General features: G+C 39.3%; 2 protein-coding genes across 10 annotated transcripts; both read left to right on the top strand.

Moving 5' to 3' along the window:
* Positions 1-1,025: 1,025 nt before the first annotated feature.
* On the top strand, positions 1,026-12,858 carry LOC113669152 (uncharacterized). 4 transcript variants are annotated; one of them, XM_089200439.1, is made up of 8 exons: positions 1,035-1,204; positions 3,366-3,428; positions 3,840-3,868; positions 5,387-5,985; positions 6,619-6,789; positions 7,257-7,313; positions 7,414-7,533; positions 7,942-12,858. In XM_089200439.1, exons 2-8 carry the CDS (start codon positions 3,394-3,396, stop codon positions 10,543-10,545), a joined length of 3,615 nt encoding a protein of 1,204 aa, XP_089056565.1. In that variant the 5' UTR covers positions 1,035-1,204; positions 3,366-3,393; the 3' UTR covers positions 10,546-12,858. The 4 variants fall into 4 exon arrangements, with proteins under 4 accessions (XP_089056564.1, XP_089056565.1, XP_089056562.1 ...); XM_089200436.1 differs by adding an exon at positions 2,155-2,210 and having other exon boundaries at positions 1,108-1,204; positions 7,414-12,858; XM_089200437.1 differs by adding an exon at positions 2,243-2,318 and having other exon boundaries at positions 1,162-1,204; positions 7,414-12,858.
* Positions 12,859-17,169: 4,311 nt separating this feature from the next.
* Positions 17,170-27,115, top strand: LOC113669129 (uncharacterized). Of its 6 annotated transcripts, none has more exons than XM_089200444.1 (16): positions 17,170-17,288; positions 17,543-17,702; positions 17,931-18,072; positions 19,030-19,117; positions 19,454-19,528; positions 19,813-19,910; positions 20,286-20,396; positions 21,198-21,324; positions 21,982-22,061; positions 22,318-22,380; positions 22,827-22,941; positions 23,695-23,771; positions 24,074-24,140; positions 24,569-24,651; positions 25,768-25,845; positions 26,156-27,115. In XM_089200444.1, the coding sequence occupies exons 3-16, from the start codon at positions 17,932-17,934 to the stop codon at positions 26,228-26,230; spliced, it is 1,278 nt and encodes a 425-aa protein (XP_089056570.1). In that variant the 5' UTR covers positions 17,170-17,288; positions 17,543-17,702; position 17,931; the 3' UTR covers positions 26,231-27,115. The 6 variants fall into 6 exon arrangements, with proteins under 6 accessions (XP_089056570.1, XP_027040929.2, XP_089056569.1 ...); XM_027185128.2 differs by having other exon boundaries at positions 17,876-18,072; XM_089200443.1 differs by having other exon boundaries at positions 17,170-17,425; positions 17,876-18,072.

Genomic DNA, 27,115 nt, shown 5'->3' with positions numbered 1-27,115 from the left:
GTTTCATACGAATATGATCACACGCGATCATCCTTTAGACAGAAACGGAAACCATAATTGCGAGGTTGGGTTTTATTTTAAATTATGCCACTTGTGATCACGATCACAAATATTATTACGTACATTAGCACATCAATTCGTAACGCAATCAGACTATGTCAATAAAAGAAAAATATTCACATGAAAACTTTCAATAAAACAAAACGAGTAAGGTACAATTTCGCTACAAGCACTTAAGACAAATCATTTCCACTTTGGCAAAATAGACCCCTGATTAGGGATCACCCGCTTGAGCGAGATGTCACGCATTCCGCAGCTTCATTGAGAAGGTCTGAAAGGATGGACAAACCTCTTATTCATATAACAGTACTAAGATGAAAATAACACAATAATAAAACCATGAAATGGGGCAGTATGGTGGTCAGTGTTAACCCGCTGTTATTGGGAAGTTATGTTAAAAGGAAGGAAGGGAAAAAAAGAAGGGAAGAAAGAGCGGCCCATTTGGGGGAATGCTGTTTGGAGAAGTTCATTTTAAGTTCGCTTCCATTCTTAAATCGCTTTGTACCACGACATCACTGTACAAATCAAATCTTCTAGAAGACTGTAACAGCTAAAGACCTGTAGACTTGGGGCGGTATGACCTGTTAGGCTGCTCTTAAATGATTGAACGACCGGGATGGCAGTCAGGCATCTATAGTATTTTTAACTCTAATATATTTTTCAACTTGTTGACACTTTTGAACAAAGAGTAATTTATCAGTTGGTAATGCGATATCTCTTCCATTTTCAAGATGCAAAGTGTATCAAAATTCAAGTGATGAAAGTTCATTTCATAACATAAGAAATAAATTCAACGCAAACAAGGGAAGGTTTTGTGTCCTACAGAAATGTGTCATTCAGTGCTTTAGCTTTGTAATCGAATACTAAACATGTTCAGATAATGACAGGCAGGTGTCGTTCTTTACTTTTGTCTCCAATTAACTCAAAGGAAGCCATAACTTGTAAACAATATATTAGGGGTTTCAAATTACAGTGAGGGCACCTTGAAACTCGTCTCAAACGAATCTTCAAAGAGTAATGGCGAATGCCGGCTGCACGTGGGTGTTACTTGGTGCAGTTCGACATTTTGGCGGCTGAAAAACAAGGATTATATTTTCAGGACACTAATTCAAGAGACGACCTACAAGAACTGCAACCTTACCCGGTAAGTTTAGTAAATGTATAGTAGTTGATAATCCCCGATGGCATCCTATCTAAAAATCTTCAAGTAGGCGTCTGTCGAACCTTTGGAATGTTATATCCAGGGCTACTTTGTCTCTAGATTAAAAACAAAATATGCTTGACCACACTGTAGTTTTGCAAAAGACTTTCAAGGATCAGTACTGTTATGGTTGGAATTGGATAGCAAAGGAGAATAAATGGCGATCAGTCGGGAAATCAAATTGAGATGGGTAGTTCATAATTCCTTTGACGTATTCATTACAATATTTATACATCTTTCAAAGAACAGCTTTTTGCCCGAATTGTGTGGGTTGGAGATTGCTGCTTGTAATTTTGTCACAGCTCTCAGGGGGCGTTTCGCGATTCTTTAGCCAAACTAAATTAAAATCTTCGCGTGATTCACGTCATGTGAGATTCGCCCTCGACGTAAAACGTTAATATTGACGTTGCTTGGATGAAATTTAAGAAAGGGCTCATGTGTCCAGGTATCATGTTAACGCAGAGTGGTTTTTTTGTAAGAAAATGCGTCTCTTTCCGGTGGTTTCTTATTGCACTGTTTATCTTCTGCGGCGCGCACGCTGCTTATTGCAGTAGCACCACTGGAATTATGATTAAATCGTGTATGTTAAGTGTTCCTTTTCTGGTCAAGGAGAAGTCCAATTTGTGTCGCATTTGATAATAACCCTTTTCTTCATCTTTCCTTTTTTCGAGTTGCTGAAGCTAGGTCACCCATGAAGTATGACCCGGAATCGTTTTTCACTCAAACCTCCGATCAAATTCTGGGTAGATCTGCCAGATTTGGCGTATTTCCTACAGTTGTATTCGTTTGTGTGAAACACGTCAGTGATTGAAAGTCAAGAGCGTCAAATGAAATTATCAATGTGTCGAAATAGTCTAGTGTTGCAAGATTAATTATACAAAGGTCAATTTAAGTTTGAAGACATCACCAAAAGCGCGCTCACAGATGAATTTTGTGATGCGTAAAAGCGGTGAGTGAGACGGTTATCACTTTCATTGGTAGTTTGAGGGTATTTGACTGCAAATACTTCGACTGCAAAGAGGAATTGAATGCTTCAACGTGACGGCGGAAATTAAAAGTCAGTAGATGAATTGATATATTTAGGTTGTGAGGTATAATCAACAGAAATGTTTGTATTTATACCGTATTTTGCTCGGAAATAGAGACTATAGGGCTATTCATGTAGGTTATGCTATGCAGGCTATGCATAGCATGTCTTTCCGTTTTAAACTGGAAAATGATATCCAGCCCAACGTTGTCTGCTTCACTCAGGGATACTCGCTGAGCGTAAAGACAGATAGAATGGCGTTATTGTTGTTGTTGTCGGGTCGTTTACGCCTAATCCAACCATATTATAAATGTTATTAAAAAAATGCCCCAAAGTATTTGAGTTCATTTTCCTGTCAGATCACAGTTTTACATTCCTTTTACCTTTATTTACACTTCTCACCAAAAGTATGAGCAAAATAAAGACGTTCTAAACAAACTCTCCGCTTGGCCGTTTGTTCTTAGTATGTTCTTAAAATTTTAATTAATCTCATCCTGAACGCTCTTAGTACTGAACGGGGTGTTATAAAAATAAAGAGCGTATCAGTGCTTCGGCACCAGTGTCTCCACGCCCTTGGGAAATATGAGTTATGAGAAACGCAAGTTAGGTGAGAGGTCTGCTAGAAGATTATTAGTGCCAGTCTACTGGCAAACCCCTCCCCGACTCGTCTCAAATCTTTCCACTGGTGGAGTAATGCGCGTCCTGTAGCACTAATAATAACAAGGAGCCTCTCGTAGTCTAATTTAGGGACGTTTGAGCACATTTTGCATTCTGAGCACTTTGCTGGAGTGCAGAGGTCAATTTAGCAAGAATTAAGTGTACGAGCAAATTTCAGTTCACTATGTAGGAGGGGAAAGTTAAACAGATTTGTGATTGCTCGGCTGTCTTTGTCTTGAAAGTTACCTTACTTCTACTTTCTGTGATGCCACAATGGTCGGTTCGTGAAAGATCTCGTTATAATGACAGATTTCACCAGGCATGGTATGTTTTCGACGCTTAGCTAACGCCGCAAATAAAGGGGCGTCGACATGATATTTGTTGATTTGGTGCCATGATGCTGTGTGATTTTTTTCCTAGAAATCCATTTCGAGAAATTTTTCATAACATGGAATCGACTGAAGCTCCAAGCAAGAGAAGAAGGTATGGTATACGCGCCTATGGTGATGGGAAGGAAATAGCCTTTGGTTCATGATCTAAGGTGCATGCTGCCTTTCTTGCGCTTCTAGAGACCAATAAGATTAGGCAGGGATGATACAGGTTCACAGGATGGCTTGCGTTGTTGGAGACTCTTTGAATGTTCAGTGGAAATTAAATGAAGGCAAAGGTACCGTGGATAAGAGAGGAAGAGTATTCCTCACGCGGCTTCGACAGTCAAAATATATTTTGCACATAAGGGAGTTCCAAAAATACAGGAAAACAACTTTCAGGGTTTAGAAAGAATGTGTGTGAATGCTTGTTGACATATAATCCGTCCCTAGTGTGGCTAATGATTTGCTATCAGTATCCTAATGTGTAAAATACTCCTTATGTGGTTTTATTCGTTTCTTTTAGGTTCGAAACACCTCTTTTAGGTGCTTCTGGTAAGTTATACACCATTTTCAATTGCATTTTTCCTAAATTCAATTTTTTTTCAGTAAATAAATTAATTTCGTTGTTGATATCAGTTGAGGGAAATTTGCTCAAGTTTCTGTACTGATTTATATAAGCAAATTTTGAACTTATTATTCTTACTACTTTAAGCGATTACCGCAGAATAGCTAAATATAATATAGCGTAAGTTGTGGTCGGAGAAAAAAAATTACAAGTAAAATAAAACGTACTGATAGTGATGTTCGAAGGTTGCAGCGCCTTTTGTCGAATCTCTCGGATCTGCTACGCACTGAGCCATGTGGTGCATTTTTAACGCGAAATTACAAATGTGTCCAGCGTATGCTGCAGTTTCGTGTGTTTACACTTTGTCGCTTCCTAATGGGTGGAAATGCTCTTGAGGTTCAATAAATCATTGCTAAATCCTACATCTTGGCTCTGGAAAGGTCATGGGTAATGCTTTTGAAATCTTTGTTGTATCCATGGTGATTTCGCGTGGGGAGTTTCACTGTGCTGATAGAGGTTGTGCACAAAACATAGACGTCCCTGGGGTAAAGCCCTACTTTCCACGCTCAAAAGGTGTAGTGGAACTGCAAGTATAGGAGGGCAAGAGGAAACACGCGCCTCTCCCCCCTTCCCCCCCCCCCCCGCCTCCTTTCTCCGCGAAGACTTGTCAAAAACTCTTCAACGAACGAACCGAACAGTGCGACTTAGCTTTACAGTCGTACTGAAACTGCTTATTCAATCACAACTAACCAACAACCGGGCATACCGCCAAACAATGGTAAGACATTAATCTACGACCCAACTGATGCAAAATAAAGATCATTTCATGGCCCTAAACTCGGGTCAAGTAAAGAATGACAGTTACACCAAGGCTCCAACACTTTTATTAAAAAAAAGATATGTGGAAGTCTCGCTTTTGTGTAGTTGATAATTAACAAATGTTTACTGAAGTTAAGGTGGGTAAATATCCACCGCTAACCACTGATACTAAGGTAAACTGAAGTAACTTGATCATTTATTCTTGCAACGATTTCAATATTTTCGGGTGCAAATACCGTGCGAGTTGCTCAGAGGAGAATAGGGAAGGATACTCAGAGTTTGAGTACCCAGTCCGAGTGTACCTTCAATGCTGTCTACTGTTCTAGTGTACAACAAAACACCGTATTCGTACATTCGCGAAGTAATAGTGATGACTAGGTTTGAATAAGTAATGGTCAAAGATGGAGAAGAATCGTTTTGAATAAGTTGGCTCGTTGCTCGTTGCCTTGTAATGTTCTGAAATTCATCAATACATCTGTCATTGCGATTGTCTCCATAAGGGCTTGCTGGCCTGAGTTGGGTTGGCTCAGGGTTAGGATTATAGTTTTTTCCAGTTGTCTTTGAATTTTACAGGGTGTGCTTTGTTTATCTACTTAGTCTAGCCGACTAGACTAAGTAGATAAAAACAGATGCAAATTTTGCTCATTTGTCTTGTTTGTGTAAACTTCACGACCTGTATCTCTAAGGTGCAGATGAAGATTTAACGGAGGAGAGCACAGAAGGACATGTTGTCGTCCACTTGAATGCAGACCTTTTGCATAGAATCAAACAAGAACCAGTGGACAGCGGTGAAACGCCTGAACTTACATGTGTCGCCTTACAAAAGGATTCCAACGACAATACTTTTCGGGAAACGCTATTGAACGAAAGCAGACCTGACCCAAACAATGATGACCGAGGATGCGCAAGTCCTACCATCCCAATGATGAATGAAACATCTGCTGAGAATGAGTCAGGAATCATAAATGAAAGAATTTCTCCTTGCATTGGGGCCTCACCTGCCACAGCCAGGACTCGATCTCGAAGGAGCGTGCGTAAGCGCTTTTCAGTGCAGCGATCATCACCCGAAATTGGAGTTAGTTCCTCTTCCAGTTATCATAATCTAAGCATAAGCAAGCAATCAAAGAATGCGTTATCAATCAGAAGTGGTCATAGAAAGAGAACAAACACTGTGAATCAACCTGCCTTTTCAAACCAGCTTGTCAGCGAAGGAAGCTTTGGTTCGACCGATGCATGTGACATAACAAGTGATGCCAGCGATTTGTTCAAGCGTCGATTCCGCAAGGTAGAACACTTAATCCTGTGATTTAATTCTTGGATAAGAGCACTGTTGTACACATAGTTATTCCAGTTATCTCAGCCGTTCCAATTGTATACCATTCTAGTATCACTTTGAAAGGCCTTGATGAGCGAAACTTCATGATATCGGGCTCGTAGGTAGGACGTGCGTAATGAATTTGTTTGGAAGAGGTTACTTTTCTTTGAAATACTGATTTCACATGTCACATCAAATTCTCAGTAGGTGAAAACAATACAAACAAACTAAAGTGGCAGAGTCGGTTAATGCTGATTTTCCAAGGCAACCGCTGCCTAACCTGTATTGGTATTACTATGATCGTTTGGTTGACAGTGCATTGCAACACTTCTCTTTGACGAAATAGGCTCTCTGCCAGTTAAACATCAGTTCAAATAAAGGCATAAATTTCTTGAAACCACACTATAAACCATAGTAGTTAGTAAGTATCAAGAATTATATAATAAGCTGAATTATACATACGTTTTGATTGGTTCTTACTTGCGATATATTGGAAGACAGACACACGAATGACGTCACCATTAAATATTTTTCTTTGTCATCATATAAAACCAATAGATTCCGTGTTGCTTAGTGACTGCGGTTATTATCATTGCTCCACAGATGCTTAAAGACTTGGTGGCTAAACGTATGTTAAAATTGCAACATTCGGCAGTTTATAGCGGTACTGTTTCAGCTTTAAGGCGCAAGGTGGCGATTCTTGAAAGAAGAAACATGCAGCTGGAAGATAAAGCAGAGAGACTCCAGACATCCATGATGAATCTCCACAACGAGGTCAGTTTATTCCTAAGAAACACCTGGTACAAATCTTTTTCTAGTGCTCAGGAGATAAAATAGCTAGATCGAGCTGAAATTGTTTCACTGTTTCATAGGAAACTGCCAGTAAAACTTTTTCTTGTTTGTTTTTTCTTTTTGCTTAATGGCCAGCCACTGCAGTAGAGTCTCTTCTATTGTTTGCAAACAGCATCACTGTTCTGTAGAAAAACTGTTGTGCTGGGTTCACAGGCAAGTGTAACACCTAAATAGTTCGACACATTTGAGTCATAAGTGAAGATTTACAAAAATACTTGAACTGTGGAACAGCAGCACCTCAGAATTCATTACAGCTGTTTGTGTACTTATTTTAGAAAAAAGTCGATGATAAAATTGGATTAAACTCGTGAAGGATGACTGTGAGTCTGGATAAATTATCAAAGGGGACATTGTGCATGGTGGTTAACTGTATGTCTTCTATTCTTTAGAAAGAGAAAAGGGCGACTAAGACTGTGTCACGTGGTACTCAAGTCTCTATGGGAATGGTAAGTTTGAGAATTTCTTTTCTTTAAGGTTGTACTTACAGACTTACAGGACTCTTGTGTTATTAACAATATGTGAACTGTTTTTTGTTACTTCACGTAGATCTTGAGTCGAGCATGGTCTGCCTGTCAAGGGATAGACAAAGCTTCATCATTTGAGGAACGTGGGTCCTTGGCCATTCCCGGAGATGGCCCTGTCATTGTCAAAGTTTGCGGGAAACAGGTAAATGATGCATCTGCGCGTGTTCAAATACCAAAGCTTTCTGAGATAATGCGAGAGAATACGTCGCAGCAACAGGTAGAATCACAGCAGTATACGCATTCTCCCCAAACAGACAGTGCGCTACCCAAAATTCAGCACGTTTCTTCTGGCAGCCTCCTTGTACCACAACAGCCTCGTCAACAACCTTGTGATTTTATACTTCCGGAACATCGTCTCCTCTCAAACCAAACACTTATTTCTCAAGGTAATAGGGCCAGGCCTTTGCAAGATCCAAACTTGCCCTCGCAAAGTTCGGGAATAAACAATTTACCTGTAAATCGTGAGGTAGTAATGGTGACAGATCAGCCAGCACAACTTTCTGGTTTCATAGGTTCCTGGCCAAGTAACTCTTCCTCTTCTGCTCAGCAGCATGCAACCGGACCAGTAAATCGAATTGCCACAGTTCGTCCTCAGCAGTTCATTCCGTCCTCGGCAAACATTTCATTAGCTCAAAATGTTCCACCGCAAGCGGCTCAAATGCCAACCCTACCTCGACCTCGGCTGGAGTCAATGAATCTTCCAATACCGAAAGATAACACAGCTAATATATCCACAATCATCAGCCAAATTCTCCCGCCAGTCCATCAAACTGACTTGTCATCATCAAGGCCTGCAATGACGCAGACTCAGAGTGGAAATGCACGTACTGCATCAATGTCAAGTACTGTAGGTAGACGTCGACGACCCCCAGGTGGCTGCTTCTGTTGCCCTCCGGATCCGAATCAAAGACATACAGTTGGAAATCAAAATCCAGTACGAAGCGGGGACGATTTGCGCTTGCATCCAGGAAGTAATCACGAAGCAACTCGTGGGCAATTTTCTACCACGAACCAAGTGTCACCTTCTATATGTACATCTGGTGCTCGTACTCAGGGGAGTTTGTCGGAGTTGCAGCCAACTGTTCCTTTGCCTTATCCACAACAGTTCTTTCCAGTCACACAAGCATCGAACAAGTCAAGTTGTTCCGTTCCGACGGGAGAGCTTGCTAATCAGATACGCTCATCCGGTCCAAATCATCACCAACGTCAAAATGTTTTGCCAGGTCACGTGAACTCTCCAAGAGCCGGTATGTTATGCTCGCAGGCCTTACCCACTATTCCAGAGAGTATAAGAAGTGCGCATGGTAAGAAACTGACTGGAGGCCCTCCACTCCAAATTTCTTGCCGGGCAGTGCCACAACAATCGGAAATACAGATATCTTCCAGCGTAGTCCAAAACCCTCTTAATCAAGAGTGGTCCAGAAGTCATCCCCGAGAATCCATCAGAGCTCCGGACCAACCACTTAGTCCTCTTAGTGGGGTTGATTTGCATCCAGCTAGTCACCCGGCACAACGGCAAATGTTTCACTTTACTAAAGAGCAAATTGCATGTAATAGTGATGGTGATTACGCGACGACAATTCGCCAGTGCAGTTCTCAGAAGCATCCTCAGCAACAGCAACAGTTGCCTACCCAACCATATATTCAAATTCACCAACAACAGGTGCCCTTACAGCAGCATCCGCCTCGTCAGGAACTGGAACAGCAACAGCAGCGACAACAACAGCAGCGACAGCAACCGCAGCAACAGCAACAACTACAAAAACAGTTGCACCAGCATCCGAGGAGAGCAGGTTACGTGCCGCCCACTCCAATACTTCCTAAGCCAGACTCAAGGGCACATCAATATTGGCAACGCAACCCTCAATTTACAGCATCAGGTGCTTCGCATTGTGGAACATCTGTTCCACAACAGTTACCGGCTGCTCTTAATACTGCAAGCTCCAGCAATTTCTGTCTAAACCAGAGACCTCCCATTCAAACACAATTCCTTAGACCTTATACTCCGCACAATGTAAGAAATGGAGCCTATTTGCAGCAACCAATCCAACCGTCAGTCCAGCAAAATCAAAGTAGTGTTCAAACATCCTCAGCCCCAGTTTCGCAGCTCAGTGTTAATATGGTGCAGATCTCGAAGTCAGTTTCCCTTCAAAGGGAAAGAACGGGTACAGGAAGTATACAACATAGTCAGACTCCGTACTCCCCTAACACACGAGCTTGTCTCCATCCTAATACTACACACTCGTCATTACCGCGCCAGAGGCCAAATGATTCGGAAAGAAACTCAGCAAGAGCAGCAAAATCAATCACACCCACGATTTATAACGCGGCGAACGAACACCTGCTTGAAAGAAGAACGTCTTTTACAACTCCAAATATAGCTACTACATCAATAATACCGACCAATAGCTTTCGATCTGCCCCGCAGAGTCCATCGATGCCTTCAGAACCACTGCTAAACAGCCCGACCAAAACGTTGCTGCCTGCCACTCGTACACCTGAACCCAGAAATACACCATTACGAAATGCGCAAGGGTCGGAATTGAAAGGCAATGAAGCAATAACTGACAAGGCGTCTTGCCCGGCTACAGCTTTGTCTTCTAAGACTGGTTTTACCACTCGTTTGTTACCTGTTCAGAACTTCGTAGGAATGAAACTGTCAGACGATTTTAAGAACGTGAATAATTCGGAGACGGATGGAAACAATAAACTGTTAGATTCACAAAGAGATGTTGCTGGCCAGATCGTGAATTTTTCAGATATAACAGAAAAGGGTGACAAAGAAGGCCCGCAACTTCAAAAAGACAAAGCTTCTTACTTAAAACCTATTCTTGGTGTAGAGCAAAGTAGTAATGGTATCGTGTTGTCATGGGATCTAACCAGCAGAGAGTACGAATCAAAAGTTATTAAGTATGAACTGTTTGTGACGACGGCTTCCAGCGAATCAACAGGATGGCAAAGTTTGGGTGTCGTGGACGCCCTTGCACTTCCCATGGCTTGTACAATGACGCAGTTTCTTCCAGGAGCCTCTTATTATTTTACAGTACGCGCTATTACAGATGTGGGTGACTGCGGTAGCGAGATGTTTAGTCATCCTTGCTCTATAACTGTTCTCGAAAGTAATCAGAACTCTTCCTCTGTTAGTCCCGTTTAAATAACAGGGCCGTTTTTTATTTCAAAATCTCTCCGTCGCTAAGTGATCTCTGATTATTGTCAAGAGTAACTATTCATCGATCAATAATGTCATAGACTTTGACTGAAACGGCAAATGTGGTGATTATTAGATGAGTCTTGACATATGCAACACTAACATAGCTTTTGGAGAAAGGCCTTGGGGCTTTAAACTGCGCGCTTTATTAAGACGCTCAAATTTAGATTTAAACGAGAAATTTGCTCATTGGTTCACCGACAGGGTGAACTTAGATTGATTTCTATTTGTTATGAAACGATGCAGCTGTCATTTCTACAGGGACAGTTGATTCAATATCGCTTCTTGTCGTGGAGAAATATATTAAATGTATTGAAGTATTGACAAAAAATAACTTCCTTTCCTTATTAGGTTGATCAAACAAGCTCGTCTCAGTGCCCTACTCTCTTTTCCTTCTTGTCTTTTCTTGTTCGACAGTTTGGGGTTTCACGAACGAGCTTTTTTTAATCGACGGAATAAACTCACCAGTAGCTTTTAAGCCACACTAAGCAGCCTCCTTGAAGTTAGTCCGGTGCTTTTTACCATCAGACCAACAATAATTTATAGCAATTTTATTTTTGTTCCTCCGAGTTAATTTTCATACGATGTACATCTCATGGTGAACCATCCATACTTTATTTAGCGACTGTTTGTTTTGGTTAAGGTAAACGATAGAATTGGATAGCCATACGCATGCTCGCAGTTTCAGTTCTGCTTCTCCATTTACATTCACCGATCACAAAACAGCTGGGTTTTGATTTCTGCTCCTTTTTTCGTCTTAATAAAGATTATCGACCTGACTTATAAATGCGTAAAAAGTACTACTGGTTCCACGATGTTCATACTTCAATCGAGGACGATCAATTTAAAAAAATATGTGAATCCATGGCTTTTTTTTTATTTTTTTATTTTTTTGCGGTCTTTTCTTTCGTACTGTTTTGTTTGTTTTTTCGCTATTGATTTTGCTTTTTTTTTTTCAACCTGTGCTTCTACTTTGCAAAATACTTGGGATTATCTGGGACTTAGCGGCCTTTTTGTGATTGTACAACTTGATAACGTTTTCATCCTGCCAGTCTATAACAGTCTGATTTCTCAACGCATTGATTCGTTCATTGGATCAAATATATTTCCTTGCATCTGATTAGCAAAGCATTGCTTATTCAAACAATCGGTGCTGAAATACTTCAATTTAGCTTGGGAAACGAAGACATTAGGCCACAATGGTTTTCTCAGAGCCCCTAGGGTTGTCAACGGTGGTCTTGGAAATAAAAATAATAACAAATTTTAAAATGATGGTAACAACTATCAAAGACTATAAATATATTTTAAAAAGTTGTTCGGGGTTCGGACGTGATTCAAGTGAAGCTGTTTTGACTAAGGGAAGAGGTTTTATCGAAGATTAATTTGATTTCTTAACAACCTTTCAACATGCCGACCATAATGGTAACAAACACTTGAAGAGTTTCTTATAAGCAACGACCTCACTAATGAAAGATTTATCAACCTTTAGCCGACTAGAAATTATCTGCGGAGTTGAAAATTAAGTACTTTGCTATTATTCAAATACAGCGCGAATTTTGCCAGCGATATCGATTTTGCGCTTCTTTTCACTAGAAGCTCTCTCTCATAAAGTACTTTGAAATGTTAAATTTTGGGCTTGTGGAATTGTTATTAGTTAAGTAATTAGTCACCATAGTGAAAGGCTTACAAATATGGTAAAAGCCGTGAACAGCCTGCCATTCTCCTCCTGCCTTTGTTTATTAATAAAGACATGTTCAGACAATAGCATCTTCCTGGTAGCAACAACTGGTACATCCAGAAAATTAATATTTTCGTCCTTTCTTTTTTGAAATGTAAATTTTCTTCTCGTTTAATGTTAGCCGAAGAAACCAATTTATGAATAGACTTAATTAAGTTGATGTCGAATCTTGCGATATATTTAATTCTTTTGCTCGCAAAGTTCTGAACTTTTTTTACTTATTTAACATTAACTCTGAAGTGTATGTTAACTTTACAAAAAATACAGAAATGAATAAATAAATAAGGAATAAATGCATAAGTCAGTACAGGAAGATTTAGCAAGACAAAGATAGTCTTCTGAATCACCTAAAGGGAAAAAAACACAAAGAAACAAAAAGCTAGTCAAAATAACAATTCTTACGATTTCTACAGGTCTGAATCAATAACGCTGTATTGTAAAATTCTTTAGAACGTGTTACATGATAAACATCGTAAGTGAAGGCTGCGAGACGAATAAAGATTTGTGTCACACCGCAGAAATGTAACTCTTTCACGTTTATTTTACTTTAATTTGACTGTACAGAATATAAATTTTATCATAATTCTTTATTGTTACTTTTTTCTTCAATACATATATAACTCGAGGTTTGATACGCGTTGTCTATCTACAAACTCAATAAGAATGATGAGTGAAATATAGAAAGATGATGGTATTTGCCCTGTTTGAACATGGACATCTTGGATGTGTTTTTTCTCTCTACTAACAAAGTGTCATTTGAATTACAAAAGAAGATCGAAGATTATTGAGGAAAATAACACTAATATTACCATTACAGTCAAACAGCAATTTCTTCGATCTTTTGGAAACTGATTTACGTATGAGACCCAAGTGTACTTGATCTGACATGTTTCTGAAAATATTTTGTCTCATCAGCAAACAATTTGGGAAACGAATTTGTGTATGATATAGGCCCATCGATAGACTGAAACTCAGAACATGTTAATTGTGCTTAGCAAACGTTTAAATGTTATTCGCAGATAAAATGCTTGTACTAGCGCGATTCATGACTAACATCATTGACGCTTTGCTCGTAAACATGGTCGTTGGAGGAAAAACATTTTCCGATACTGTGGAAGAACGTGCGTATGTCACGCCTTAATGAACAAACCTTGAAAGGAAAGGCGACATGGGCAGCGCAGCTACCCAAAAGATCTTATCTTTGTAAATTTATACAAAACCCTCTCAGATGTTGCGAAGAACAACTGATACCTCTCTAGAAAAAGGGGATCCTTTACTTCTTTATGTACACCTCACATGATGAAAGTTTCTACCTAGAACAAAGTGTCACACTCACCGTTTTGCTGTAAGACGTGACGGTATGCGTAAGTTTAAAAATATCAAAACATGAAATTGCGATTACTGTTTACATTTACAACCCAATGAGATTTTCTTTTCTTCAAAGCAACCTTCAAGAAATCAAGAAGTGTCTATATGTTTTCCAGCATTTCAAATGTGCTTTCCTGCAATAGAGCCCGACTTTAAATTCCCGAGGGACTCGGATTTCATATCTGATATCTTATGTAGATGTTTTGACGCTTTTGTTATATATGCACATGGCGCTCGTCTGCACGTGACTTGAACAAAATGTTTGCTTTTGGTTCGTTCGTTTCGCACCTCGAAATAACAACATGGGCAAATCGCCAGAGTTAAGCTGTGTACGATCTCGGTCTTGTATAATTGTTGTTAACAAAGTGTCTTTTTCGCCAGGTTCGTCCCTCTCGATCTTTCTTCAGCACCCGTGAGTTACGAGCTCGCTCGCGATGTATCTCGGCAAGGTCTCGGTTATGCTCTCTTCCGTTACCATCGACGTCTTCCTCTAAAATATCATCGAGATTCGGCTCGTACGAAGAATGGCGACGGATCCTGCCGCCCTTGACCTGTACTGGAGCGTTCTGTTGTTTTGCCACTTCACAACGCGCCTGGTTGGTTTCCATACTTTGCCTCAAAATTTCGACATCTTCGCTTGAACTTTTGCGTGCGTAAACTTTCTCTACATCAGCACGTTGAATTTCCTTCCATTCATTCATGGAAACGGGTTTGTCTGTTACAAATAACATTGTATGAAATATTTCTTACAATTTCAAGAACAAATTGTTCTACCATACGAGGAGATCACGTCCTAAGCTCTAGTAACCACTTTGATCTAATCCTGCCTCTGGCAGAAACAGGGAGGCAGAATCTTGTTTACATCGCCTTGAATTTCACGTGCTATTAATATTAAATAGACAGGGTTATCTGAGAGTGACAGGTGTCAGAATTTAAATAACAAACACGGGAACTATCGTTTTCTTCGCTCCAAAAGCTTTTCTCGATTTATGAAACCAAGTTAAATGCAAAGGGATAATTACCTTGTATTCAATTGGTTAGTGACAAAACCATGAAAAACAGGGCTTTAGAATTTAAATTAATATCCTAAAGTTTAGAAAAAATTCAGCAGCAAATGATTACAGTTTTCCTTATTTGGACGTAGAAAGGAACATGTTTATTTACCAATCAAGGCAGCGAGGTGTCAAAAATCCGAAAAGCGTTCGATAAAATAAACTGAATTTGTCTCTGAATAAAGACTACATGATCATTATCTTTTTTAACACATATGGATAGTAGCTTGAATATTAATAAAGAGGTGGTGTGTTAGGGCTATTCAGCGCCTCTAAGGTTTGCTAAATGCATTGCTTCTAGGACACTTATCGTGTTGTGTTAACAACAAGAGGAGCCAGAAAGACATAGAATGTGATAGATCCTGTCTGTACGCTTTTGAAAGAAAAACAATCGTTGACAGTCACTTTGAAGTCCGTCACCTTTTATTTTCGCTATGGTGTTTTTTACAATTGTAATTTGCAGTTTGAGCAGTTGCACGGTGCGTCTAGGAAATTGTCGATGTAACTCGCAAAATCTACATACATCCGATACGAATGATTTGTAGCCTGGAAGTCGGGTTATACTGACCTCCTCCGGTGAATAAAAAAAGAAGTGCCAAGATAATGATATTGCTCTCCCACGGTTTTAGCTCATTTCCAATTTTATTCGCTACTTAACTGGTTTCGTTTAGTTTTCTTCGGCACAGCTTCGGCTCTCTGTTTCAGATACCCCGGGGCAAAATATTTTTTTATAACTGGCTAAACCTCCGACAGGAAAGGCGAAATCTAAACGTTTAAAGTCGGCAGGTGATATAAATGTTCTAAGTTGTTATTTTACATACGTATCCTAATGGGTATCATTTCTTGTGTTCACGTCGGCCTTACTTTCACAACAGCACCCTCATTTATTTTTTTAGCGCGCTAATAATCGAGAGGAATAATTTTAAGCTTGGAAATAGAACTGAAAAATTTGAAAGTCCATTTTTACATTTCATTTTCCGTAAAAAAAAAGTATATTTAAGGCGACCTACGGACAACAAATTGAAATGATGCGTAATCGCCCCCCTCTAGCCGATTGTGCAATAGCTTATTTACTTTGGCTTCGCACAGTACCCAACGATTATTTTGATTGGGTTGATGTAAACATACACTGGCGCTCTTCAGTTTTATTCCGCAAGAGTTGCCCCTCACTGAATACCTGCATGGGGTTAAAAGTGTTTTCGGTCAAAAAGCTATCTCTCAGTTCCTACATAAACAAAAAAGTCGTTCGCCAATGAAGGCTTTTGACACTTTCGACTCTTTTCTCCCTCTTTTCTACGCAATAGTGTTATTGATATTGTGTTTTTTAATATTATTTTCTTCTTCTTTTTAATTTTAATCCATTTATTTTTTCCCTACTTTTTGGCATGGACTTGTGCCAAATGACAATGTTGATTTAGACGAAGCAGCGGAGTGCATACTAGTCATCCATTTGTTATTGCTAAAAGGATAATACAGATTCCCACTGTGAGAGGATTACTTCTTTTTGATAACACCGCGACTGCATTGCAGAGGCTTGTTATTGAATAAACAGTGGAAAGCAGCATGCTATACAGCGGGAATGTAGGATTATCCTTATGGAGTCAATTTTGAGCAGAATTTTCTGCTTAAATAGGTAAAACGGATAGTAGTATTGACTCCCTCTGAAAATTAATTTAAACAGCTAACTGTGGTTGTCAGGTAAATTCCGAGCGTAGAAATCATCGACTTGGGTAGATATCTTTAGGGGTCGACCCGCCGCTAGAGCCTCCATGTACAGTGCAGCAGAGAAACCATTGTTATAATTTAACCAGTTGAGTAGTATTGAATCTGTACAGCCTTTAGCTTTGCGGAGTTAGAAGTCTAATAATCCCGCTAGGGTACTTAAGCTAATTAATATCAGAGCCCATTTTCTACCACCGCCCCTCGTCCGGCCCCCTACACACCTAAACCGGACTGGATCAACTTAGCCCTGTTGATGAACGATTTTTTTATTAATTTATTCAACGATCCTTCGCTTGCCAGTGGAATTGTCTGGTTGTCCGTTGTGTGCGTCGGTGATAACGTTAAGCCAATTTCACAAAGATAAACAAAAACTTACGGTTCCCTTTTATCAACATTACCTAAATCGATTTATGATAACACAGCGACGAAAAATTGCTCTCTCTCTCCAAAATCGTTCATTTGGCGTCGAAACAACATTTCGCTATTTATTTCTTTCCAGCAACTTGCAATGTTTGCTCCGTGGCGATCCCACAAGGATCCGATTTCTGCCAACTCATTAACTGCCGCACGCCACTCTCCGTCCTTTCTCTTTCCACCAGAGAGAATCAACTACCGTGACCTTTCTCCTCCACGTCACGAACCAAACCGAGGCTTAATGATAACAAAACCGGTTAAACCAGAATTTATCCTGGGTGTTGTTTAGTGTCGCAGCCAAAGGTGCAAAACTCGAAGCTAAGAACAAGACTTGAAAGCGATAGCTATAAACCAGTATCAGTGCAGTTTCAATCACCAAAGCAGTGAATTGTTAGGTAAGAGGACTGTCAAACGACATCTTAAGCAAAGTTCAATCATTTGTTATTTCACTGATGTCGCGATTGCAAAGACAAAGAGAAAATGAAAGACCAATCGACGACACATCCCGGAAGTATCCACGTCTTTGCTACGAGTGAGGGAGTAACGTTAAAGTGAATAGTTTGCAGTTTGCTTTAAAGTAACGAGCTTTCTCATCCGGTGCACGAGTTTTGTTCACGCTATAAACACAGCAGAAACTTCTCTATTTTAGGGAATTCGAAGACAGTTCTACGGATTCGATTTGCATGGGTGCATACAAGGCAATTCTGTCTACGCCATAACACGATCAAATTTAAATGCTTCAAAAACAAAACAGAAATCTGAGTTAATTATCTCCTCTAAGCTGCCAACCGGAAAGTGGAGCAAAGAGGGTAGCTATGTGTTTTTAATAACTTGTAGAACGTTTAGGAACAAATGTGTCATTAGTGAGTGGTTTTTATTCATAAATTTATCGCGTATTGTTTGAGAAGTGTGGCCGTCGACGAAAGCGTACACAACGGATTCACATAACAATTAAAGACAATATCTGTTTTATATTATACAGTGCTCTCATTATTCCATCACCATAAAGAGTGAATAGAACCGTTCACTGCCAACAGGATGCCTTTGGATACAGTCTTATGTCTCGACACTTCGGGATCCATGGGTTGGAATAACAATGAGGGAATCAACCAGCTAAAAGCTGCTGCGCTCAAATTTCTGGAAGGAGTCGAGGAAACTGCAAAGCAGGCGAATTTGAAAGTGAGAAGTGGCGATCCATGGGGTTATTGTAAAAGAACGATTGTATGGCTGGTAAAGAAGGATTTGTACATGGGAAACGTTCATGTAATCAAACATACTTAAAAAAGAAAACAAAAACAAAAAACAAAAAACAAGCTTTCTGGTTACTGATTAGGTTTGATGTGTTAAACAATATGGTTACTTCCGTTAACCGGGACTTCCTTAACTCAATTCCCAAATTAAAGAACGAAAAGTAATTCATTAAAGAGACTAGTAACATCTATTGCATCCTAGAGTTTTAATTAAGCGAACCAGTGTCAAAAATGTTTATTTCCTTTTAAATGTCTGAATGAGATCTGGAAGTGATCTCTACTGCGACCTCGATTAAGTTTCTCGGAAAATGGCGAGCATGTCGCAACTTCCGGTTTTCCAGGAATTTATCTGATAAGTGATTATAATAGGCAACTGCTTTGTCTCAGCTTGCTCCTGTTCTAACCTGTTCATATGATCTATTTGGATTAATTACATTGTCTTTCTCAAATTTTCATCAATGCGTAAGTTTTCAGAGAAATAAAAAACCCGCGCTGGAATGGATTTGCTTCGCCAAAATGACGTACAGTTTTGTGCATTGAGGTCCACGTAACTTTTATTTGAAGAAGCAACGGCCGAGGAGACTTTTCATTGAAAAGTAGCCGTTTTAAAAACATGCTTCTGGATGGATCCTGTCAAAATTCAATTAATTTCTTCTATGCGACTAAGCAGTTATCGTCGTTATAGGGAGTAGAGCTAAAATCTCTGGCTTGTACATTTGTCTCTCAGTGCTTTGTCTTCGATCTTGTTTTTTGCTCTGAGCTTGAGTTAACTTACTGTACGTATACAATGTATTTTATTTTCCGCGTTTCGAGTTTTTATAGGTGCATATCTTTTTAGTTAGTAGTTTGATTTCTTAATCGATATGTATTTGCTTTTTACACTCAGGAAAATGTTGCCATAGTAGAGTTTGGGGCCAGGACGCAAATATTGCATAGTTTATCAAACAACTATCCAAGTCTCAAATTGAAAATTCGTAAGTTTCACTCCTTTCTTCGTTTGAAATTCTATAGATTAGCCATGAATTCTACCCGATCCTCTGTTTTAATGAAACTATACATGGGTTGACATATGGAGCGGGGTACCTGAGTTTTAAAATTACGTGAAGCTATTCTAACTAATTTCAAGAACATAAATTTGAATTTTTAACGCCTGTTTGAATTCAGCCTTTCCAAGTTGCCTCAGGGGAAAAAGAGGTCAAGATGTCATGGAATCTCATCTTAAGAAGATTGACATGATAAAAGAAAGTTCTAATCATATCTCGTAATGGGCTTGTTGTTCGTTTCCTGAGGGATGATTTCTTTTGTTTCAGGTGGACTTAGAGCCAATGGAACCACCCCAATGAAAGATGGTTTGCTGATGGCACTACAGGAGATTGGAAAAAATGGTAAGACGATAACTGCTGATGAGGCAAAACTTAATATTGCTTCTTGACAGTAGAAACAAGATTTTATATGACCTCATCCTTTTTTTTTTCCACCTCAAGAAAGAGACAAGCATGTTTAAAGTAATTAGCACGCGATTCCATTTTGGTTACAGAGAAATGAGTAGATTACATCTCATGTCACGAAGCCAATGAAGCAACCAAATATAGACAGTAAATGTCATTAACTGTGTCGAACACGGAAGTTATACACGCTTTCTTGTCTTTCGGACTGTTTACTTTCTAAGGTGGTGTTGTCAATGTCAATGGAAGGAAGCTTTGTCCACGCATCATTCTCATGACTGACGGGAAACCTACTGATGAAAATGGACGTGAAAATGAACAGGCAAGACTGTAAAAGATAAAACGGTGTCCTTTTTCCGGCATTAAAACGATAACGTTTGGAATAAAATAAACAGAAACTTAATCCTCCTTACCGGGGAATAAATGGAGCTTTAAATTCATGCACTTTCGGCTACGTGATATGAATATGGATTGGCGGTATTACCGATCACTTTACTTAGCTTGGCTTAGTATCTTGCCGCAAACTATACTTAGCTTGGCTTATATATCTTGCCGCAAACTAGTAGTTAAAATCATTGTTTATTGCAACGCTTAAATAGCATTTCTAAGCGTCTCGGACATTTTGATAAGATCTTTCAGTCGGTTTAGCATTTTAGACATGAGTGTTTACGTTGAGCTTTCGCCAATTTTATTTTAGGCCTTGACTGCAGTGCTACTAGTCGCTGTGCTCTTTGGTCCTCGCTGGCAAGAAGTTGGTCTTCCTTATAAGATCCCAATCGCCTGCGTTGGCTGTGGAAATGCTGATAAGGTAAATTGAATTTGTAAATTAGAAAAAAGTAAAGTAGCACGAGTCAACAAGCCTCGCTGTCTAGTGGCTTTCCAAGTTTCGTTGACAATAATAAGTTAGGCGTTTTTACCAGTCTTCCTTAGCGAACTGATATATCCCTTTTCATCGTAGGCTCGTTAATTTTTCCCCACAACACTCCCATAAAGGACACTTTGAGCGCTAGGTTTCTTATCGAGAACACGACGCATTACGCAAATTAAAGGATGATTGTTGTCCTGGTGTTTAACGATTCAAAAACCCTGATAGCTTGACATTTTGCGCGAACGTAAGACTTGACTTTGTCTGTGAATTTTACTGAGTAACTTGTTCGCTTGTTCTTTTTTTAAAAGACAGCAGAGAGGTAGTAATTCTTCCACCAAGCTACCGTGATTTCCTTTTAGTTAAGTTAAAACAATCAAACATAAATATATCAATTACGACCTGTGGCTATCGCTAGCTGTCTGCTGAATGATATGTTGATTTTGTTAGGAGATATTAAATGTACCTCATTTCTGGAATTTACAGTGTTTATGATGAGCGCTTTTTGTCCCCGTTTAATTTAGCCCATGGCTTGTTGCAGTAGCTCCCCACCCACCCTCCCCTCCGACCCCCAAAACAAACAAACGAAACAAATCTCGGAACAGACACAAAACAAAACAAAACACAATAAAAACTTACGCTTGACTATCACTAGGAGCTGAAGATTTCCCCCAAACCTCAACCATTTGCCGTTTGTCAATTAGAAAACTAAATACCTGATTTGTGCTCTTTGTGAAATTTTAGAAACTTTTGGCAAGCATTGCACAAACAACTGGAGGAATGTACGTGATGGTGCAAAACATGGATGAACTCAGCACTTTTTTTAAGCGCCAAGTGTTGCTATCACGTTTTATCGCCCAGTTTTCCCATGGTGAGTTTGCTGACCATAAATATCCGTTGCACTGGAACCAATACTTTATTTCCTTAAATTTAAACCATAGAGTCAACTCTTAACTTTGTTTTGTGATAACTATTTCAAATGTATAGTGAAATAAGAAATTTGCCATTTCAGGGGGGGAGTTCGCCTTTTCAAAACGTTTTCTTGGAACAGCTTGTCCTCTGTAGTTGAGGGTGGAGGGGGAAGGGGTTCATCATGTCTTTCACTTTAAAACATCACATACATAAGTGTACTGCCACATAGAATAAAGTAACATTCAACCCTATGCATTCAATTCCCTTTTTTTTTTTAGTGTTATACCGATATGCGATATTAGACGACTGAATTCGCACTGCGAAAATGTTAAGGGGTTCATCATAAAATGGGCGGGGTGAAGGTTTTATTTCCAAAATTTGGAGACTCTTGGTGAACTTTAAAACATTAACCAGCAGAGTGGCTCAATTTCATTGGCAACATGGTAACCTCAGTGTAATATCATTCTTACTTTTTTTAGTAGATTTCAGTTGCATTTGCCAAAATTTGCTCAACCAAAAGCCAGATGCTAAAAATTCTCACGAGTCTGAAAAACTGATTTCTATGTGACAAATGACAAACAAGAAGCATTGTTTTGTTTACTTTCCTATTCCACAGATATGACACAACTTAGGAACTTGCTTGTGCTGCAACAGTTTATGCGAAGTCTCGGCGAAGACATGGAAGAAAGGGAACTGGTAAGAGAGTTATCAATGCATGGATGAGAGAATTGATAGCTCAATTCCAACAATATCAAACTCTTGCCAGAGCTAAGGATAATTATCCGAGGAATTGGGTTAGAACGGAGAGGGCCGGGAAGGAAACAAAAAAAAAATGTTTAGATTACTAAACTCAAGTTTACCATAGCTCTCAATCTTACTTTTCACAAGGAAAAACGTTGCACACACGCGCAAGACAGTTTTACACTTGTTCGTTTGTTATTTCTTTTTGCAGCGTCCTTTCATGGCTCTCTTATTGGCCATGTTGGTTGCAGACGATGACGATGACGATAATGGGGTGAGTAGTAAACATTTTCCTTTGTGCGAAGTTTATTTTTGAACTTGATGCTTTTGATGGTACTTCCTTGTCTTCAATTAATACGGGAGAGAAACAGTAACCATGAAATTGAACTACTGACCAATCTGGATACACGCAGAGATATTTCAGCAAGATTTGCGAATGCAGTAGAAAGTAAAAAGAAAGTGGCACTTATATAGTTTCCGTTGTGATTGTTGGTGTCGTGTTGTCTTCCCTCTCATGCTTAATTTTATGGCCTTTATCAGCAGCAACCTCGGAGAACTAGCAAAATGACAAATGGCTAAAATAAATAAACAAATAACTGAAAGATAGATAGGTAAACACTCACAGACCCGCAAGTAATCAGTGCTAAGCCTCTTTGCATTGCAATAAAATTTCAAAATAGTACATGTCATGTTGGAGCTGTTGTTATTATTACTCCTTAGAACTATCCCAAACCTCCCCCACCGGGGACACGTGTTCGCAGAGGACCGCACTGGAAATGGGGCGACCAAGATGGAGGGAGAGTTGGTACAGTAGTGGATGCGGGAGGAACGCCTGGTCAGTTAGGATTTTGATAGCTAACTTCATACTGCGTCCTGTGAATCCAAGTGCAGAGCCAGTAGAGATGGAAAATGTGATAATTAGTTTTATTGTGAAAAAAAGTCCTGGTAGGCTCCTGTATAACTGCAAACCTTTTTTTAAACTATTCATTTATCTAAAAACACCAAACTCGAAGTTCAGTCTTTATTCACACTTAATTTGTTTTGTCATTGTGATTTCCGCTGTTGTTGTTTTGGTTTTGCTATGTTGTCTTCTGTTTTTGTTTCCGCTCTGTCTTTGTTTTATTTCTAAATAATTGATTTATAAAACACTCACAAGACCCACGTTAGATAGCGGCGAGATTTTGATGCAGGATTCCTATTACCTGAACGTGAAGAGAAAATGATGAAACAGTACGGTGAGTAAGGAGTTGGTTTATCTAGTCATCTGCATGGTGCCACTCGGTAAATTCTCGCTCAGAAAATACAGACGTTTTTCTTCTCCAATTCGTTTCTTTGACAAAACTCGACAATGTCAATTTCCACTTTGCAAGCTTGATTCCACCATAACAGAATTTATGTGATATGTCCCAAGGAGGGTCTTAATGAGCTGATGGCTTTTACGGTTAAAATAAATTTTTAGCCAATTTAAGGCTATCGGTTAATATCTTTCCATTGCGATGACCAGAATTTTTTTTACGGTTAATATTTTTGCAACTGACGGTTAAAATTTGTCAATTCTTACGCCTAACGGGATCACATTTGCTTTCAGGTTGGGTGGAGGTTCAATGGGATCGCGGAAATAAGAATTCCTACCGCTACGGAAAAGAATCTGCTTTTGATGTCAAAGTAAGAAACATTTATTAAAACTCATTATATGGAATTTCTACATAATATGTTCGCGTTTCTTTCCGCACAATGAAAATGTGAAAGGGGAAGATTACGCACTTTGGTAAGCCGCCGGTCACAACGGACGCATGTTGAAGAAAAATATGGTGCGTGCGCAATTGTTGGAGTACATGCGGATTGACAGAGTAGAGAGATCTCCAATTATATTGACTACTTAAACACTGTGGTGACAAAAGTTTCCGCTACTTTGCGCCCCCAATGCTTGAGCTTTAAGTTTCGTGAAGTAACACTGTCATTTTTAGGTTGTTGATGAGAACAGACGCGTGCTTCTCCTTGAAGGAGTCCAAGTTGGATGCCGTGTGATTAGAGGTTAGAAAACTTCGGAGTCATCCTACGCTTCCGATAGAGCAACTGGGTGGGTCAGGCGGGTAGGAATCAAAGAATCAATCCAAATTACATATATGTTGCTAAAGATATTATCACTGGACGACAACAACAACAACAACAACAAAACGTGCGGGAAAGTGTTTGGTTTCTTGGAAATTTTCAGAACATATATGAAAGGGGACCACAAACTCAACATGAAGGCAACTGGAAATGGAACTGTAGATTTTTTATATTACAGTCATTGTGGGACATGAATTCAATGAGAAAAGGGAGGGAGAAGGAGGAAGAATGGCCTGACTGTATTTAAAGACCACAGTAGGCGCTGCAATTACACAAAGAGCAATTGCAGAGTCGTCGGGGAACTAAGAGTAATTGCTTTGATTTTAGATGTACTTTCTATTAATTTGTAGGACCAGACTGGAAATGGGGAAATCAAGATGGAGGAAGTGGGAACATCGGTCGCGTTTATCACGTAGGCAGTGGAATTGCAAAGGTGAATTTAGCATGTTTCAGGTTATGATTTTTTTTCTGCTTCATTTCCTCCCTTTTGTTTTGCTTCACACATTGCTCTCTCAATAGTTTATGTTCTGTATTTTTTAACACGAAAACGAAGCCTCGTGGTTTCTTTCAGGTTTTCTCGCCATTTATTTTCTGTCATCAATTTTCTTAATTTTTTTTTTCCATGTGTAAATGTCGTATATGGCAAATAAATATTGTATTGTATTGTATTGTAAGTTTTTCTCCTGATCTAAGGGGCAGTTTAAAGACAGGATTTTTTTTGCACAATTTTTTTCTAGAGAAATTAACTATCAACTTGACCATTTCCCCACAAACTTAACGTAAATAGGTTTTTGAGGAGCATCTCACTAATTCACCTTTTGGGCTTTAGATTTCACGTGTAGGATCACGTGACTTTTGATGTAACCAAACCCCGAAAGTTCGGACATTGAGTCGAGCTCGCAGCACATGTGTCCGAACTTCGGCTTTGGAAATTTTTCTTAAATAACTTCCCACTTTCAAGAAGCGTCTCTTCGCTCAAAATTGACATCGTTCTTTCGACATTTATTTGATCGTTTTTAAGCAAGTTGTCATTGCGCTGCCGTTGAGGCAGATGCGAAGAATGTTACAGGAAGCGTTGCGGCATGGAATAATTGAACTAGTTCTGCGTACAGTGATGTATGTGATCAGGTATTTTCAGGGTGTTTAGTGCGTAGATTGTCAGATAAAACCCCGTCCGACAGGAAATTAGTGCCCACGAATCGCAATTTCCAAAGCCGAAGTTCGGACACATGTGCTGCGAGCTCGACTCAATGTCCGAACTTTCGGGGTTTGTTTACATCAAAAGTCACGTGATACTACACGTGAAATCTAAAGCCCAAAAGGTGAATTCCAACCAGTGCTTTTGGAAATTATAATGAAGTTGTTTTATGATTAAAAAAAAATTCTAACTTCGCGTTTTTAGTCCAGAAAAACAGCAAATGACTCATATTGTTACAAGTCAAATCATAAGCTTGTAGTGTAGTTTGCTATTTCCCGATTTAATTTTTGCACGTGTCAATGTGGAAATAGTTATTTCATGTAAGTTTGTAACACGTCTAATTATGAGCAGGTCCGCTGGCCCAATGGAAGCACCAATAGTTACCGAGATGGTGCAGAAGGAGCGCATGATCTTCTTGTCCACCCTGCGGTAGGTATCTTGAAGTCAATAAAATTATGAGCTCACATGAGCATAAGACTTAATCAAAGGTTGCCTTAGTTTTAAGTTGCACTGTTTTCGCCTGATGATTACGAGTTTCAGTCGCGTGATCATATAGTCCTGTTTGTTTGTTTGTTTGGTTTTTTGTTTGCTAGTCTATCTGTTTGTTTCGGATTCATTTTTATAACTGCAACGATCTCCCCTCTGTTAACATATTTGTTCTTTAGTTCAGCTATATGATTTTCTTGAAACTCTCTCGAGGCCAGGGTTATGTGGAGCTGACAGTTTCTCTTCATCGTAGGACGTGATCATGATGCCTGTCTTATCTGCTGGCTCACCAAGGCAGCAGCCGTCTGAGGCTTGTCTGGTGATGTAAAGCTCGACAGCTGTTGAGTCCGCATGAGTGACACCAAGTATAATGAAAAGGCAAAGTTTTTAGTTTAAGTCTTAGCTTTAGAGCTTGAGGGTTGTTTAGGAAATGCAATGCTCTGGGCCTCTTTATTAGATACAGAGCAGCATAGAGCTGAGTTTAGGCAAAAGCACATATTAGCATCTAGTGTGGTGACTTTATTAGTATCTAAATACAAATTTAGTAGAAAAAAGAAGTGAAATAACCTATAAAGGATTAGGATTTGTAAACAAGTTTTGCAGCTGTTAAGTGTTGTAAGAAGAAGATCAGTGAAACTTCACCAATGAACAAACAGCCAACGACGATGGTGAATTGCAGACATAAACGTTTTGGACTGACCTACACACCGGTACACCCGGGGATGTCAGAATTGATTATCAAAAATTGATTATGATGGATTGAAAATCTGCATGGCTTGCCATTTTCATAAAAAAATTGTAGGGGAAGGATTAAAAAGAAACTTCAATATATTTTGCCTATTGATTAAACTGCAAAGATTTGCTTTTTACATGTCTACTACATGTATAAGGCAAGCAGCTAGAATAAATGCACGGCTCTTGTTTCGCAAAATAATACGCTATTCCCTTTATACCTGTGTCACCCGAGTGAAAGCTACCTGTTCTTTTCTTTTGAGTTGCCCTGTCACAGATTAAACCTCTCAAGATAAAAAGGGGGTCCTGTTTTGGAAAGACTGATAGCACTTAGTTAACTAACAAAAAAATGCTAAAAATTGATAAAGAAAACCGCGTATGTATGTAAGAGCTGGTTTGTAATTAGCTAAAATAGGAACTCGGGAATGGTTTTGTAAGTAATTGTTGTTGACTGGTTAATACATTTCATGACAAAACGAAA

The sequence above is a fragment of the Pocillopora damicornis genome, chromosome 3 (assembly GCF_964200805.1).
Source record: "Pocillopora damicornis chromosome 3, jaPocDami1.2, whole genome shotgun sequence".
Classification (NCBI taxonomy): Eukaryota; Metazoa; Cnidaria; class Anthozoa; order Scleractinia; family Pocilloporidae; genus Pocillopora; species Pocillopora damicornis.
Note: the sequence above shows the minus strand (reverse complement) of the source record. Positions and strands in the feature narration are given on the sequence as shown.